At 38.2% G+C, this 17,541-nt stretch overlaps 1 protein-coding gene and 1 pseudogene across 3 annotated transcripts; both read right to left on the bottom strand.

Moving 5' to 3' along the window:
• Positions 1 to 321: 321 nt before the first annotated feature.
• syt5a (synaptotagmin Va) lies at positions 322 to 6,552 on the bottom strand. 2 transcript variants are annotated; one of them, XM_077212763.1, is made up of 10 exons: positions 6,442 to 6,552; positions 4,389 to 4,555; positions 3,245 to 3,259; positions 2,902 to 3,074; positions 2,643 to 2,732; positions 2,318 to 2,485; positions 1,954 to 2,121; positions 1,754 to 1,871; positions 1,402 to 1,535; positions 322 to 880 (listed from the first exon to the last, which is right to left on the bottom strand). In XM_077212763.1, exons 2-10 carry the CDS (start codon positions 4,543 to 4,545, stop codon positions 671 to 673), a joined length of 1,233 nt encoding a protein of 410 aa, XP_077068878.1. In that variant the 5' UTR covers positions 4,546 to 4,555; positions 6,442 to 6,552; the 3' UTR covers positions 322 to 670. The 2 variants fall into 2 exon arrangements, with proteins under 2 accessions (XP_077068878.1, XP_077068879.1); XM_077212764.1 differs by lacking the exon at positions 3,245 to 3,259.
• A 1,153-nt stretch (positions 6,553 to 7,705) lies between these two features.
• Positions 7,706 to 10,903, bottom strand: LOC143721882 (ferritin, middle subunit-like; annotated as a pseudogene). Its single transcript, XR_013196791.1, has 4 exons — positions 10,643 to 10,903; positions 10,027 to 10,173; positions 9,780 to 9,905; positions 7,706 to 7,892 (listed from the first exon to the last, which is right to left on the bottom strand). The product of XR_013196791.1 is annotated as a ferritin, middle subunit-like (transcript).
• Positions 10,904 to 17,541: the final 6,638 nt, after the last annotated feature.

Here is a 17,541-nt window from a genome sequence, read left to right as displayed (position 1 = left end):
GCCCTTCTCTGGCTCTAATTCCCTGCTCACATGTATGGCTTAGTCCAGTACTGCACTTGGAACACAGTCGAAAACAGCACAAGATTAATCCAGGCTTCCACCTACAACCGGACAACTCTATAAATACTGCTGAACCCAACCAGACAATTGCTATTGGTAGACATGTTAACAGACAATAATGGCTTCTATATTATTAAAGCCTTTAAAAAAGTAGATTATGGCGAAATATTGATCATCGATTAATTACTAGGTTTTACTCCTGAGAATTTTACAACTTTTGTGTCTGTTTGTAAATAAAATGAAAACACATCTTAAAATCTGTTATAATATATCCAGTTGCTGTTTTTATTGTCAACTTGGTTCACAGAAAAGACGAGGCAAATCAGGACAGTGTTCTCATACAGTTATAGACACATACAATACTTTCAAACAAAACACACAGTTATCATCCACATACACACACATTTACATAAGAAACAATCCAGATGAACAGAAAATACATAATAACATTTATAAAAGTTAATCCTCCTTTGTTTCACAGTAAAGAAGGGTACCGGAAAAAATGACATTATAATAACGCAACAGACAGAAGCTTCTCAGTGACAGGACGAATGAGATTTAAATAATGTTTTGCCAAAACTTTTAATTGAGGGGTGGATAAGTGAGATATTTAGCGGATAGGAGCTTTAAGGGCAGCGTCCACTTCTTCTTCAGGCTGAAGGGTGTGCCACTGGGCCACAGGCCGTCTGGGATTGGCCAACATGTCTGACCAGTGTCGCAGACCCACCCCACTAGCGCCGAACCCAATCCAGCACTTCCCAATCGCATCATTGCTTCCCAGTTTATCATAGTCATAGACAGTGATCAGCACCTGGACCTTCTGCAGGGACACAGAGAAGCAGAGAAATAAAGGTCAATACGCATTTAATCCACTTTGTTCTTTGGTCCCACTTTATATTAAGTGTCTTTAAAATTTACCATCATTTAAATTAATAATTATATACAATTTTTTAATATAAAGACATGCATGTAATTACAGCTGTCATTAATTTCTGACATCTATAATTACACTGTTAACCCAGCCTTAAATCTACCCATACCACCAAACCTGTCTCTAACCTTACCCATTTCCTACCTCAATAGCAGCAAAAATGTTTTACAATATAAAATGAACACAATAAGTACATTGTACCTAACAAATATTATGTTTTTAAGTTAGTATATTGTAGTTAAAGACACCTAATATAAAGTGTGACCCATTATATTGTAGACAGATGAATTTACTAGTAACATTAGCGCTATAATCGTAGTGTATTCATAGTAAAAAGATTGCATTGTATTGTAAATCTGTAAATGAATTAGAGATGCAGGTATTGCCGTGTTTCAAACAGATATATTTACCTGAACCTGAGCGAAGGGGATTTCAAAGCTGAAACTTTCATTGAAGTAAGGGTTCAGTGTGTTTTGCTTAACTGTCGTCTTCTTCTTCTTGAGGCGCTTTCCGTTGTGTTGCAAAACCACTTTCACAAAAGGGTCTTAGAGAGAAAGGGAAAGAAAAAAGTGAGAAAGCCATAATGCCATATATGGATAAAGACAGAAATGCACCTTAGCACAACAATTCCACAGAAATATTTAAAAATCTAATTATATTAAAATAAAGTCACATTTGATGTGTAGAGAATAATTTCATTTTAATATCAAGTAAAACAAAGAATGTAATCTAATTTTAACATAATAATGCTAGCACAGTCACCTGATAAACCACCCACATCCATCTTCTTCAGGTTCTTGGCTTCCATGATACAGACGGTCAGTTTACCGGAGGTGGGCACATAGCGCAGGGAGATACAGATGTCTCCAAGCTTTTCTTGCTGTTGAGAAGGAAGTGGAGTGTGTTTAGCTAAAATCATCAAAGAACAGACTATGTGTAAAAAGTCTGAAGGAAAGCATTACTTCCTCTTTCTCTCCTCCAACTAGTTCTTTCCATTCGTGTATGGGCTGGCCCAGGTCAATACTGTTCATGGGGATTTTGATCTCTCCAATTACGTCATGTTTACCAAAGCGGTCAAAGTCAAACACCTGCAAGACCAGAGTCTGTCCCGCTAGATCATTGAAGGGGATCTGGAAACAGAAATAAAACATACTATTTGAACACTGTACCATTTATGAAAAGAAATTGCATTTGCTTTGTTTAGAGAAAAAAAAAGTCAGTTGCTTATTCCTCAACAAAATCAAGCATAACAGATAAAGTGTATGACAAATTGCCTTTTGGCAAATCCCCCAAAAATGCATGATTGTAAGGACATAACTGCAATACCTTAAATATGAATGTCTCATTGAAAACAGGACACAGGTTCTTGCGCTGGACCTTTGTTTCAAACTTTTTCTTCTTGTCTGGTAGCATATAAACTTTGACATAGGGGTCAGACGTTCCACCCAGATCCATGGCAGCAAGGTCTTGTGCTTGCAAGATACCGACAATGAGCTGAAGATTGTTGAATAAAAGGTTGTGGGTCAGGTGTTCAAAATCAAGAAGCTAATCACACATTCTTTAAAATGACATTTTTGCTGATTTGTATAAATAATAAATCATATCATCTCATAACTAGCATGCATATTATGAACATCCACTCTCAACCAACCTGATTTTCAGTGAAGCTATAATCCAGAGTGTATTCCAATTTGCCATAATTTTCTTTCTCTCCATCACCCTCTCCTTCTTTAAGTTGTTCCTAAGGGGGTTGAGTATTAAGTATGGGTAGTATAAATGTAAAATACTTAAGCAAACCTTTAAGCCAAAATTAACCCATTTCTTTTTAATATTAAATTAAATTAATAATTTAACAGAAACAGGATCTGACGGAGTTCCATTTTATGCTTTGAGCTTCCAAGCTCTCTCACCTCGCCTGCTTCTTCATCTCCCTCCTTTTTCACCCTTCTTCGTCCTCCCTTCCTCTCTCGGACTTTCTTTGTTTTCTTCTTCCCTCCCAAGCACTTCTTATAGATACAGAAAGCAAAGCAGCCAACCAAGGCTAGCACGACCACAACTATGGCACCAATAGCCCACATGGGCACTGTGCATTAGAGAAATAAACAGAGAAAGTTAAAGTAAAAAAAACAGAATGATGGAAAGATCATAATTTATTTTAATGCAAAAAAAAAAAAAAAACATTTCTGCAAAATGAATAGATGGATGAATGGATGGAGGGCTGAAAGAAAAAGGCTTTGAAAAATTGGAACTTACTTCTGATCTTGTGGTCTGGTTATGGAATAGATGAAAACATTTTGAATTTACATGGAAATGAAAAAAAATTTTAGGAATTAATTTATCACACACAGTTTAATGGGAATGTATGTTTGTAATGATAATATGATGAAACCGGACTGGACGTCAATTTAACATCAGAAAGACATTGAAGAGATGTTAAATTTTGGTTGAATATGATAATCAGGTTGATGTCAAAAGCCAACATTGGACAGATGTTATATTTTGCTTAGTTAAAGGGGTCATCGGATGCCCATTTTCCACAAGTTGGTATGATTCTTTAGGGTATTCATGTAATGTTTGTAACATACTTTGGTTAAAATTCCTCAATGGTTGTGTAAAACAACACCCTTTTTACCTCCTCAAAAACAGCTCTGTATAAAGTGACTTGTTTCGGTGAATGTCTCTTTAAATGATAATGATCACCAGCTCACCCCACCCCTCTCTTCCATGGGGGGTGTCGACACAAGACATGTAAAGTGCTGCCTTGGCAACCTGCCTTGGTGGATAGTTCACAAATGGACAAGAGCGGAAATATGCTAATACAGGACAGTCCGTCAGTGGTCGTGGGAGGAGCATGAGCAATATGACATCATATTGCTCAGAAAATCCAAAGGGCTTGATTATTGATAGTGTTTAGACTTTTTGAGGATAAAAAAAAGGAGTGAATGGATTTTTTCCATTGTATGGTGGTTTTGTCTACACACTGCAAAGACACATTTATATGCAAACACCATATAAAAGTGAATTTTGCATCTGATGACCCCTTTAATACAATGAAATATCACCATCTAATAATGTTATAATTTGACATTGTGTTAAAGTTAACATTTTGGTGTTTACCAGATGTTGGGTTTGGGTTACGGCTCGATTAAATGTTGGTGTTTGACGTCAAACCTATGTTGGCATGAGGCGATTCCACTACTTAAAAGCAACAAAATATCAATGTCAGCAATGGTCAGTATTCTACATCACATTGAAGTTGGCATTAGACATTGTTCTGACATTGAATTTTGGTCACACAATGTAGATATTCAACTAAATATCTATGTCTTATGACGTTGGTGGCCAGCTGAGATAAGATTAAGTGTGGCATATATCTTGATATAAAATTATTACTTACTAGGTAGATGGCCAAGCTCATTGAAGAACTTGTTCTTCATATTTATGAAGTTGTGGGAGTGGTGCGAGGGAGGGGGCGGAGGGGGTGGAACAGGATTAGGCTCCTCCTCTGATTCTGCTGCCCTCCGCCCACGATGCTGCATACTGACCAATCGCATGGCTGATCAGCTAGAGGCATAAAACAGACTGTTACTGTCCTGAAATAACTTACATGAACTAAATGCCCCAAATCACATATATCCCCTAGATTGGTCTTGTCCTCCAAAGTATCCATTTAATGTCCCTCTTTTTTATTATGTGCTCCTTTCCATCCCATCCACCACCCCTCCTTCTGCCAAGTCCACACTTTCTCTCTTTCCCTTCCCTCCTTTGTCCTCTTTGTCCTGGTGTGACTTTTGATCTAATGCTATAGGGCTCTGCATGTCCGTTATTAATCCTTCTGGAACTGTGACATGCCAAAACACAACCATGCACACATAATGCCCATGTGTTCAAACACTTTAATGTGCTCAAAAACATTGTTCACACATATAACACACAATGGATATGTCTCCACCTGCCCTGGTCAGCGGATCTGACCTAGTCACTCTCAGCAGATGTATAGCAAGATTAATTGCCAAAGCTAATCCAAAAATCCTTGGGTTTAAGTAAATTAGGAACAGGGCCCTCCCCTTGCCTCCTCACTTTCACACTTGAACCCAATTCAACCAACAACATCTTGTCACAAGAACGACATATAAAAGACTGCATAAGAATGTATCGAGCACTAAGGTCACGGTTGGATTAATGAGGGCAGGACTTTGTGATGATTCTCTTCCTGTAGCTTGTTTACCAGTCAGCCACATGGACTGACCACAGTGATGAAAGACGATGGACATAAAGAATTTTTTAGTCATAGTTAAAAGGATGACATTTTATATATATATTTATTTATTTATATATACATATACATACACACACACACACACACACACACACACACACACACACATATATATCAGTGCCTCAGCCATAATTTTTATTTATTTTACTTTTATTAAAATTGGTGAAATGTTAGCTAGGACACAAGTCTATTTGATTCATAAAGCAGTCACACTGTTATTATATTTAGTAGTAGTGACATCTACAAAAAGTCACTCACTTTCGCTACAAGAATCAAATCAATAAAGCATTTTTTTTAAAGAAACTTATAAAAAAAGATTTTCAACATTTGTTTTTCAATTAATTGAATAGTTATCACATAACATAAAGCGTTAAAACAACGCAGTGCTTCTTCTCTTTTCCGAAGAGAGAAGATGCATTGAAAGTGCTTAATCGGAGAGTTCATAAACCATATTTTGTGTCATTAACAGACAGTAGTACTGCCCTAATCTGGCTAAAGAAGGCCTGTGGCTTTGTGCGTCACAGGCCATCAGACGGCGTCATATGGCCTTACCCCCCTTCTTCTTTATCTGTACTTTGTCCAGCAGCGGGCAGAACTGCTGTATTTTTGGATTACCAAAATCTCACCCAGACACCCTTTTTCGCTGGAAAACAATATGCGGAGTAGGCTACACAGAGTTGTTTAACACTGAAAAGAATCTACGCACACAGATGCATTCAATTAGACGAGAAACAAAATCATCTTGGGACACTCGTATCACCAGATTTTAGAGGGAACAAATATGCCACCTTTGTCTTCAAAATATGAAGACAAAAGACAAAACGAAAAACAAATTGCGTGTTGTTTGTTAACGTCACTGTGTGTGGACTGGGTTGCAGCCCATAATAGTCTCCACGAATTTAACTGGTGACAATAATTATTTCCACAGCACTTGTGCTGTTAATTTCAACTGGTGGCATTTTTTTAAAATAGCTACGTAGCCTACTATTTTAATTAATGTTATAAAACTGCGTAGACTAGGCTATATAGGCTGTATAATAGGCCTAACCATTAAATAACTAGGCTACAAAATACTTTAAAAAACATTTTAAAGCACACTGCTTGACATGTACTAATATATTTACAGGAATAGCAAACGCGTGAAGAGTTGATCAATAATAATCAAACTTACCTGATGATCTGCTACTGAACTCTAGCCAATAGAACCTGCGGTTGGTTAGAGAGACGCAATAGCCCACTCACACACTGCTCTAACTTACACTTATCATCCACTCTGTCATCTCTCTCTCTCTCTCTCTCTCTCTCTCTCTCTCTCTCTCTCTCTCTCTCTCTCTCTCTCTCTCCTCAAAGCGCATTTGAAACGCCAAACCCTCTTTCACTTGGATTAATCGTGCTCTCCCTTCTGTTAGCAGTTATGTGCCCTGGGGTTTCTCATGCGACAATCTTATTTCATCCATCTCGTATACCATTTATCATTACCAAGTTTGCTAGGCTATCCCATATAATCTCCTGTATGCTGTTTATCCGATTCTAATTTCCAACAATTTTCGTTCAGTGACCCCTCTGAATCGGATTATGCTCGGTGGCTCACCGCTGCTAATAGACTAGATTTATATGGGATAGGAAGCTGTGAACTGAATTGGTTTTGAAATTAGAACAAGGCATCTCCCACAGATGATGATTATTGAGAGATATTGAATAAAAATATGTCGTACCACAAGGGCCTCGGTCCTTCAGGGTTTATTGTAAATGTGTTATAGCCTACATGGAAGAAACACCACCCTCATGTGGTAAAATGAAATGCAACAAATCTTACGGTGGAAATTTAATTCATGTGAATATTTACGTTTATTCATTTAGCAGACCACGAAAAGGTTCCAAGTTGAAGTTAGTATTTTGTGTATATTGTGTAGGCTATAATTTTAGATGTTAGTGTACATTTCATTTGATTAAATACTAATACAGTTCTGTCATAATGGCGTCATAATCATCCTTTCAGGATGAAAACTCAAGCTCTAGTGATGTCTGTTTATTTCACTTTATCTTCTGTTTTGTGAGGTTTGGTGTCCCTGTTGCAACAATTTTTGTACATTAATCATACACTATCAAATAGTCACCCCTTTTAATAGATCTTCATTTACAGCTCTTTTTGCAGGCTGAATAATAGGCCCACAGACTGTCCAATATACCACAATTTTAAATAAAAAAGACAAGCTTATTCAGCTCAAAATGTTTATTTAAATTCACTACGTCAGTCAGTGCACATTCAACATAAGCCTTGCTTTATGTCAATCACAAGATGACTATTTAATCATTTTACACTGCATCATTTTATAATAGCAACTGGAACTTTTACTTGATGTTGACCTTTCAACCTCTCACACTTTACAAATTTGCACAATATCTGTTTGATAAGAACATATTTAAGAGAATAGTAATTCTATTCATTTATGTATGATCTGAGAGCTGCATTTAGCTGCTCAGGGTGTGCTTGTCAAACACGTACTCCGCCATCCTGTTGTTGCCAGCATCCATCTTGGAAAGGTTGGTGATGTGGTCACCAATCTTCTTGATGGCCTCCACCTGCTCATTCAGGTAGTGAGTCTCCAGGAAGTCACACATCTGTTGGACAAGACATCAGAAAAAAAAATTCAAGATGCAAACTTCAGTGAAAAGATGTGAAACTGTTGTAAAAAGGCATGCAGATGAAGCAGTAGCTTGTCCTGACTGTAAATTTAGGTAGGACAGATTCTGGGTCTTGGCGCTAGTTTTGTGTTAAACGTTTTGTAAGTTTTATATTCCAACCACTGAACACATGCAGACACTTTTTTGGAAGAGGCCTAACGTCCTTGCGTTATTCACCCTGAGGGTTGCGCTCTATGATGATTGACAGACTTAAGTACACACAACAAACTCATAGAATGCCATCTTAGAATTGCCTAAATGTATTTTTTATTGCCTCCGAATGTTGTTTTAGAATATGACAAGTTGTAGAGGAATTCTGGTGAGGAAAAGAATGTCATGTCTACTCTCAGAACAAACATAAAACAAACACAATATAATTATACAAATTATTTAAATGAGCACGTTTAAACTAAAGGATTTATACTCAGTGTTGGGGTAACACATTACATGTAACAAATTACGTAATCAGATTACTTTTTCAAGTAACAAGCTAAGTAACACATTACTTTTAAATTTACAACAAAATATCTGAGATACTTTTTCACATAAGTAACGCAAGTTACTTTGTTTTCCCATTTTTTGACTGACACCTGTCCTGTCCCCATGTTGAGAGAAATCAGGATGGTTATTGTAATTCTAGAATAAAGGTGAGCAGGCATTTACTCATCAATTCAGATTCAGTATTCCTCAAAATTAATAAAAACAATCAAATGCAAACTCAGAATATTATGCAAACCTGCAATAATTAAATATGTTAAATAACACAAAAATACTTTATGTATTTAATCTCACTTTATTAACCAATGTCTTTATTGCTGACCTTAAATAATTCAATTCAACCTTACCAATAAGCAAAAATTACTTTAGATAGCAAAAATGACTTTAGATAAACATCATATTTGTGTTTAATTTTTGTATTGTTAAAATAAGCATTAAACTTTCTTCTCCCACATCCGATTTTTATGTTATCCAGAATGGTAGCACAGCTGAAGGTTTGTTTGAGCAGCACCCTCTACTGTACAGGTGTGAACTTAAATTTCCTTCAGCCTGAGGCATTATTTTACTGTGAAAGGCCCTTTGCATTTGCCAAAAATATAACTTTTGTTTGTTTGTTTTTTATTAGGAAACAAACAAACAAACAAACAAACAAACAAACAAATAAGCCCTGCCCAGTTGAGAAAAAGTAACCCAAAGGTAATGTAACACATACTTTCCATAAAAAGTAACTAAGTAGTGCAATTAGTTACTTTTTGGGGGAGTAATACAATATTGTAATGCATTACTTTTAAAAGTAACTTCCCCTAACACTGTTTATACTTTTATTCATTTGATAAGCTACTCACAAATGAAGAACAGACATGCCAACTAGTTACTGACCGGATACAAACTAATATACACATAGCTGAAGCGGATTGATATCATCTAGGTCTGGAGCGAGGTGAAATCTGCCCCAATGGCTCTCAATTAGAATGCGCTGTAGTTCTTTTTTTTTTTTTTACCACATATTTACATTGGAAAATTGGGGGACGCTGTAGAGCTGGGCAGGGCTCAGGCACCCGCTGCCCCTCTTAGTATCAATACATGCCTGCCGAAGCCATATGTGCTAAAATTTGATATATCCTGCTCACTTTACAACTTCAAGTAGTCAAGAAAATTTGAAAAAGATTTGTCGCAGAATGCTGAACAAATTTACAGTATATTATTGATTCATTTTATATAGAGGTCTATGTTTTGGGTGAATATTTTGGTGGGGCACTGCCACGGGTGATATGGAGGCAAATTTAGAGTCCCAAGGCTAAACTTCAACAAATGAGGGTCACTCACATGAGGGTCTGTCTTCTCAGAGGCGACCTTATGTAGATCCAGCAGAGCCTGATTGACGTTCTTCTCCAGCTGAAGAGCGCACTGCATAGCGATCAGTCCATTGCCCCACATATCACGCTCTGTTTTCTGGAAAGGTAGATACACAGATCAGTGAGCAAGTTACATTGGATATAGGTCATTCCATAACAAGAGGTCTAAAGTCAGCTTTGATACAATGTTTAAAGTCAAAATGCTTCATTAAAAGCACCTTTACGTCCTGAAGGACAATTTTTCCACCCCTCTTGTTCTGGAACTCCATGAATTTCTCGGCATGCTTGCGCTCCTCCTCGCTGTTCTCCTTGAAGAACTTGGCAAAACCAGCAAGAGCCACATCATCCCGTTTGAAGTAGAAAGCCTGAACAAAATCGAATAGGAATAGATGTTAAGACTATAATGTTACTATATAGACTATAATACTGTATGTTAAAGAACAAGGGAGCAAAGAACAACGTAAGGAATGGCCTTTCATCAAGTATTTTAGTCATAAACATAAAAATCTCTCCAGCGAACGACATCCAATCAAAATCAAACTAACTGGTCATCACATATGAGTAGGCTAATGATGATCAGCAGTCACTCCTAACAAAACAGCCGTGGATGTTCCTAGACTGATTCCCAATGTCTTCTTATGGCATTTGAGCTATTTTCGGTTAATGTGTATAGACATAGTCTATACACATTTAAACAATTTTCTTGTAGTTTTAAGATTTCTATAACGCTGTTTTTTTAAGGTTAGATAGACACGTCAAAAATGGAAAATAGAGACACCGTTCCTTATAACGATTTAGTAAAGTGACAAAACCAATAAGAGATAAAGAGGCTACCATTGAAGTGTAGCCTAAGTGTAGGAAGCGTAAATCTCCAAATTGATCATCTTGTTGTTGATCAAAGCCTCGCAGTCGCGGTCGTAGTTCTGGCGAATCTGAGAAGTCTCCATTTCTGCGGGTTATAATCACACCGTTTGGCCAAAAATAAATAAGACATTTAAATAAATTCCGGCGAGATCGAAGTTCCGTTCAATCACTGATGAAGCAAGAACCTCTTCGTACCTTCCTGAAGCTGTGAGTGAAATGAAGGTGAGCATTTGTCTTATATACGATCACAACATGATGCGTCACTGGAAATGAAACCAGTAACTAGTGACTTGACAATCCGCTGTCTTGTAGGTTAGATAACAAAGACAAGATCAAATTGAATGGATAGGCTTTCTTTTAGTCTTTCCCTTTTCCTTAATAGCATAGAAATCCAACAGATTAGGCTACAATTACAAGCATGATTTACATTCTGAAATGTAACTATACGTATATAAATTATTTATATACATTTAAAATACAACTTTTAGTTCCCCAACTTTTTTATTTCATGTTAAATGCCTCCCACTTACTTTTGTACCTTTATCATCCATTTCTGTAGTCACAGGCTCTTGCATTCTTATTTCTTATTATTAAATGATTGTTTATGCAGTAATGTTCTGATTAAACTGATTAAAACTCTCCTATCATTAGCTTTAGCTACTAAAATAAATTGTTGAATATGTGAGCAAACACAACATTCACAGCATTTTAGTAAGCTGGCGATTTTTGATCACTATATATTCTCATTCACCATGCTAGTTTTATTGCAATATTTTAGCAATAACCCTTTTATTATAATATATTATTGTGCTTATTTCAATGTTAAATTAAATCACTTTTTCTATAATAACTAGACCAATTTGTAAATTTTTCTAATTTTTCCATCAATAGAAAACTGCATTACAAAGCTCCAAGTTATATCTATGCTGTGTGTGAAGCCTGATAACACTATATTATAGGAGCCTGTGTATAATATTGCAAATATCAAGGGACAATCCTGAAATAGCCTATTACACTTGGGAGTAAATGCCATTTTTCACCTGGTAACTGCCTTTAGATACCTGACACCTGACTGATTAAAAGAAGTACAGAGGGGGTACCAGGATGTCATGTTTGGGGGGGCATTTGGCTTGTTTGGGGGGGCAACATAAACAATTGAAAAAATCGGCGCAAAATTAAGCTATACTACACACAATCTGTTTTAGTGCATATCTTTTTCTAAGCCAGGAACCCAGAGATAGGTACAGGGCCCCTATTAGACTATAGGGCTATCACATAAAAGTTAATCAAACCAGGTCAACATTAATAATATGATGATGATATTATTATTATTGACAGATTCATATATATCAGATCACGGTGATTGCCTGTTTTTGCTTGTGAGAAGACGTGCTACACGAGTAGGCTACCGAGAAGGATGAGAGTTTTTTAAATGAATCTGAAGTCACGTTTGTAGACAAGAGGTAAATTAATTTGTTTCTTCTTCTAAACTGTCCCAGACGTAGGTGCTACTTTTGGGGCTTAAATGTTTCGTGAAGTACTCTTAGTAAAACACATTAGGAGTCTAAAGTTATGAGTCACACGCCCATTATTTTTAGAAGTTTCGCCAGTTAGGAGCTACTTGTAGCCTCTTATAAGATTCTTTGTGAATGCGGCCCCAGGTAAACAATTTTGATATGCTCATTTGAACAGTATGAGAACAGTATTTGAATGTTATTCTCTGGTGCCTTTGGATAAAAATGTCTGCTAAATGAATAAATGTAAAAATGTAGGCCTAGATAAAAGGAAACATATTAGGCTACATGCAGGGGGTCAGGAGACCTAGAGAGTTGAAATAAAAGCTATTTTTTGTGAAACTATAAGAATTGAAATTATGATATGATTAGCAGAGGGAACATAACTTTTTTTGTAAATATATATATATATATATATATATATATTTTTTTTTTCTTCTTTTTTTTTTTTTTTAGTGGTACTTATTCAGGGATTTAATCAGGTCCCTGATACATCCAGTGTATCCTATCTACAGGACCAGTCTGCGGCTAGTCTTGGCAAATTCAGAAACAAATCGTTTCATGTCCAGACCTTTTGTGATTTTCTTTTCGTGTGCCAAAATGACCAAATCTCTCTTCCTTGAATGCAGCATTGATCTTCGGAGAGGGGTGAGAATGCGGCTCAAGGTAGAAAAAGAACTTTCACATGCAGCTGAGGACACACCTATGATGAGTGCTGTGACATACAGCTTATGCAAAATGGGGAAGGCCTCTTTTGTACTTTGGACAGTTTATTGAGCAACATTGCTTTTGCCACAGCAATTTCATTTTGCAAGGTCATACTATTTTGCTCTGTGCCTGCAAGCACTTGAAGTGGCTTCAGGAGAGAAGGGTCAAGGAAAGACGCTGATTTTGGTAGGAGAAATGATGTTGCCCTCATTAAATCAACATTTCTTTGAGAGAATCTCGTCTCCATCTCCACAATAGCCCTATCAAGGATGTTGAACATAGCCCTTTTAAAAGTCTGATTAGGAGCAGTTTGGTCATCAGAGTCACCACCATGCCCTATTGTAGACAAGATAACACTACTGACAAGTTGTGAATTAACTATCCGTCTTCTTTTAGGTGGGTTGGTAGGCCTACTTCCACACTGAGAGAAATGCTCCTCCCAGAATGAGTCGCATCGCATCTCCTTCAGTGTGCCCAGGGAAGCTGTCACCACTTCCCTTGCAGTGCACAAATCCACTGTTTGGGACTGCAGAATTGAATTGGCTGGCTTCAGCGCACCAAGCACATGCAGAAGAAATTTGCCAGTGTCAAAGAAGTTCTGTCTGTTAAGCTGAGGCCCCGTCCACACTACTGCGTTTTCGTTTAAAAACGGAGAATTAAAACGAAAACGATCTCCGTCCACACCAGCGTTTTAGCTGCGTATTAGAATTGATCTCCGTCCACATTAAAACGACTGAAAACTCGGATCACGTGACCATTCTCCAACACTGTGCATGCGCGTGCCGGTGTAAACAGGAAACGGATGGACTATTCCTCAGATTTGATGAGGAAGCAAGTAACGTTAGCTACCTCTGCAAAGATTAGAAAATGTCGAAGACCAGAGATTTCGTTTCATGGACCGCCGCTGCACACGGGAATTGTCATAGATCGCTCGAATAATAGTTTGCCTCCGGCGCATGTAGGCAGTTATAGCATTGTAAAATGCAGAATTTGCTTGCACAACAGCTGCTAACAAAGACATCAAAGTCAGTAACGCTTGTAATTCGTTATCCATGTTGCACTCACTAACATCAGCTACGTAGTCCAGGATGTTTTTGTTTGTTTTCTTCCGGTGACGGGACATGTGATGGGTGGCTGACGAATCAGGGAAGGATACGTCATGGGTGATGACACCCAATCATAGAGCCGAGCGTGACCTTCTACATCATCGTTTCTAAACTCCTCCGTTTTGTCCCGTCTACACTAAAACGCCCTCCGGAGATTCAAAACGAAAAACGGAGCTGCAGCATTTCTAAACTTCTCCGTTTTGGGTCTTCGTTTTTCCCGTTTTAGTGTGGACGGGAGGTGCAAACTTAGCAAAAGGTCTCCGTTTTTAAACGAAAACGCAGTAGTGTGGATGGGGCCTCAGTCAAAAGACCACATGCCTCTGTGTTAATGTCAAATGGAGCACTGTCATCCTCTGCTATCTCAGACAGAAGCCTCCTGATTACATCCTCATTGTGAACAATAGACTTGGTTACATCATAATGACTGGTCCAGCGAATTTCTAATAGTCTTTTCAGTGTGGGTGTACTGTATCTATTTGTAACATAATGTCTGTGACAAAATGTGTTTAGTGAACTGGACCAGTCAAAGAACTTCTTTGCCACAGGTTCTGCATGCATTGCATGTACCACTGCCAAATGGAGTTGGTGGTTGTAGCAGTGCACATATGGGATATCTTTACCCACTTTGTTTTGCAGCAAAGCCTGCACACCGCCCCTCACTCCTGACATGACAGAAGCACCATCATAACACTGAGACACTAAATTGTCACCATTGTAACCCAGGTCAGACAGATTAGACAGAATTTGGTCACACACATACTCAGCATCAAGCTGATTCAATTCAATGAGGCCGATTAGGTGTTCCTCTGGGATTGAGTTGCGGACAAATCTAATGATGACTGACAAATTCTCAATGTTACACCGATCCCTGGTACCATCACTTTTAATACAAAGGCCAGGAGAGTCGGCCTCCTCATATTTGGTATGGATGTCTTTTAGTACCATTTTGGTAAGAGTTTGAATTATCTCGTTCTGAATCAAATTGGACGTGTATTTCGCGTTTTCGGGAATGCTTTTTGCAATCTCTGCGAGTTTAGGGTCTTTTTGGAGGGTGTAATCAAATAGCCGAATTAAAAGACCTTCCTCATCCCCACCCCCGTGATGGTGCCCACGTAGAGCAAGTTCATTAACCGCCAGAAACTGAATAACTTCCCCAATACTTTTTACATAATATCTGTTTTTTTCTATGTGAGTTTGACCAAGCTGGTGAACAATGGTATTATCAGTCTCTGACCGGCACTGGTATTCCTGCCACGCAGACATGGCTCTGACATGCGCAGTGCCGGAGGCATGTTTCTGAAAACCACTGTTTTTTATCAGCGCTTTTTTCCAATTGGTGTAGCCTACTTTTGTGAATGCGTCATCTCTTTCTGAATTGGAGACACTAAATTTACAGCAGGGAAAGCAAAAGCTGGCATCACGTAAGAGAGAATATTCGAGCCATGGTCGAGACTGATACCAGCCCGCATTGAAACACCTGAGAGCCTGTCCAAATGGGCGCTTAGGATAGCTACTTAGCTTGGGCTGGGATGGGCTATACAAATCTAAGTCAGGGGGAACAGACACGCTAGAGCTGGAGGAGGATTGTCTGTTTTGGGGAGGGCAGAATGTTGCTGGCTCCGACACAGATGCAGAGCTGGAGGATGGTGCATGTGGATTTTGTGGAGGACATGCGTTTGGAGGATTTACCGTTGTGGATGCAACAAGGCTCTGCTCGGTGTCGGAAGCAGAGGTACTGGGCTTGTCAGAGGCAGCATGTTCACTGTTGCTAGCAGGTGAGCTGAGCTCAACAGAGACAGCTTGTATGGAGGGCGAAGGACAAGGTGCCTGTTTTTTAATGAGCCACTTATGCATTTTTTATGTTTAATAAAAACTGGTCTAATTATTAAATCCGAAAGCCTACTTCATTGACTTCAGTCAGTCAGTGCCAACTTCAGTGACTAGAGACTAGCAACTTAAGTGAGTGACTAGCAGCTAGCTAAGAAGCCTGAGCTACCCAACAAATTAATAGCCTGCTAAAATGACAAAAAAAAAGTGCACACAAAACTTAACTGTTCAACCACAAGAATTTCAGGAAAAGCTTATAAGTACACACTAGCATTAAATGAGAAAAGAACAAAGTTGTGATCAGTGAGACTTTTAACACGAGCTGCCAACAGATTCAAAATCTATATCGTCTGTGTGCAGAGTGACTGTGACTGCTGCGCTCTCTGGTTGTTAAAGTGATCCGGCAGCAGACTGACACACCCCCAATAACGGCCAATAGAAAAGCAATAGGTTAAAAAAAAATTTAATGAACGTTCTGGTTAGGACTGTTCGTTTTTTATTTAAGGGGCTACTGGAGGAGTTTTGAGATCTATAGTCAAAATAGACTTAGATAGATGTATTTAATTGCATACTTATATTTTTCACAGTCATCTTTTTACTTTAAGACCGGGGTAAAGCAAGGAAGACTACAATTTACCTCAACAAGGCGACATAATGAACGATACTAGTCTCATTCGTGGAGGTGGAAAAACAAGTTCTTTGTGAAATGCAGGATTTATTGATTAAAATTTAAATGCAAAAGAAAAGGTATGAGTCTGCTGTTTTTGTCAATTTTAAGTTTTAATTTGAAATGTTTTGCGAATCAGATTTTAATATAAATACATGGTTAAATATTTTACGACTTGCTTGAGCAACTAAATATATTCTACATATAGCACACGGCTTTCTCTCATTCATCATTTGGCCATTTCAGTAGATTTACTCACTAACATTGTTGTGGAAACACATTAAGCGCATGGAAACTAAAATATGATATAGTATAATATGATAGTATCGTGCTACAGCGCACATTCTATCAGCTGCAGTCCCAATACTCGACGTACATTCACATCACATGTTAATGCAGCGGTAGATTTAAACTCACAGGACACTGCACTTATTCGCAATCACAATAGTTCATTATATGCTCGTGCTTTAAAGCTTTGACAGGTAAACATTTCATTGGCGTTCTGTTCTCACATTATTATGCACTTTTTCTCAGTGCGTATACGTCCGAAGCACGCGCACACTGTCAAACAGCGCCTAACTGGATTTTTGTTGGGTCAGACCCTTCCGCTAGCGATGGGAAAATATGCACAAAACAATCCACTTTTATCTTAATTTATCATCAGATGGACAGATAATTTCTCAGGGGAGGCAGGGCTTATCCTAGGGGAGGCACTGCCTCCCCCAGCCTCCCCCTAGACACGCCCCTGAGTACAATGAAGACAGGTGACAATTACGAAGCAATTTTGTACCAGAAATTGTCCATGAAAGCTCATTCTGTGTCAGCAACAAGTGCAAACACCCAAGAGATGACATGGAGCTGCGTCTCTGTGACTCAGCATTTTCTCTCTCATGAATGATGCGTGTATGTTTGTAACCTGACCAACTCCCGAGGATACATGTGTAAAACCATCAAGTTCCTTTGTGGATTATTTTTATACTTCAGTTTTAATCAGTCTATTCTTGAATCTGTCACATTTTGAATTTGTTTTTGATCTTTTTTTGTGTT

This window comes from Siphateles boraxobius, unplaced genomic scaffold (assembly GCF_051911475.1).
Source record: "Siphateles boraxobius isolate OS27281-9 unplaced genomic scaffold, OSU_SipBor_1 66, whole genome shotgun sequence".
Classification (NCBI taxonomy): domain Eukaryota; kingdom Metazoa; phylum Chordata; class Actinopteri; order Cypriniformes; family Leuciscidae; genus Siphateles; species Siphateles boraxobius.
Note: the sequence above shows the minus strand (reverse complement) of the source record. Positions and strands in the feature narration are given on the sequence as shown.

What these genes read in the sequence shown, in the direction of transcription:
- syt5a (XM_077212763.1), bottom strand. Translation starts at nt 4,545, where the DNA reads ATGCGATTGGTCAGTATGCAGCATCGTGGGCGGAGGGCAGCAGAATCA. An exon ending in ATAGCTTCACTGAAAATCAG is followed by an intron (nt 2,486 to 2,642) that starts GTTGGTTGAGAG and finishes AACAATCTTCAG; the next exon opens with CTCATTGTCGGTATCTTGCA. An exon ending in TTGGAGGAGAGAAAGAGGAA is followed by an intron (nt 1,872 to 1,953) that starts GTAATGCTTTCC and finishes CCTTCTCAACAG; the next exon opens with CAAGAAAAGCTTGGAGACAT.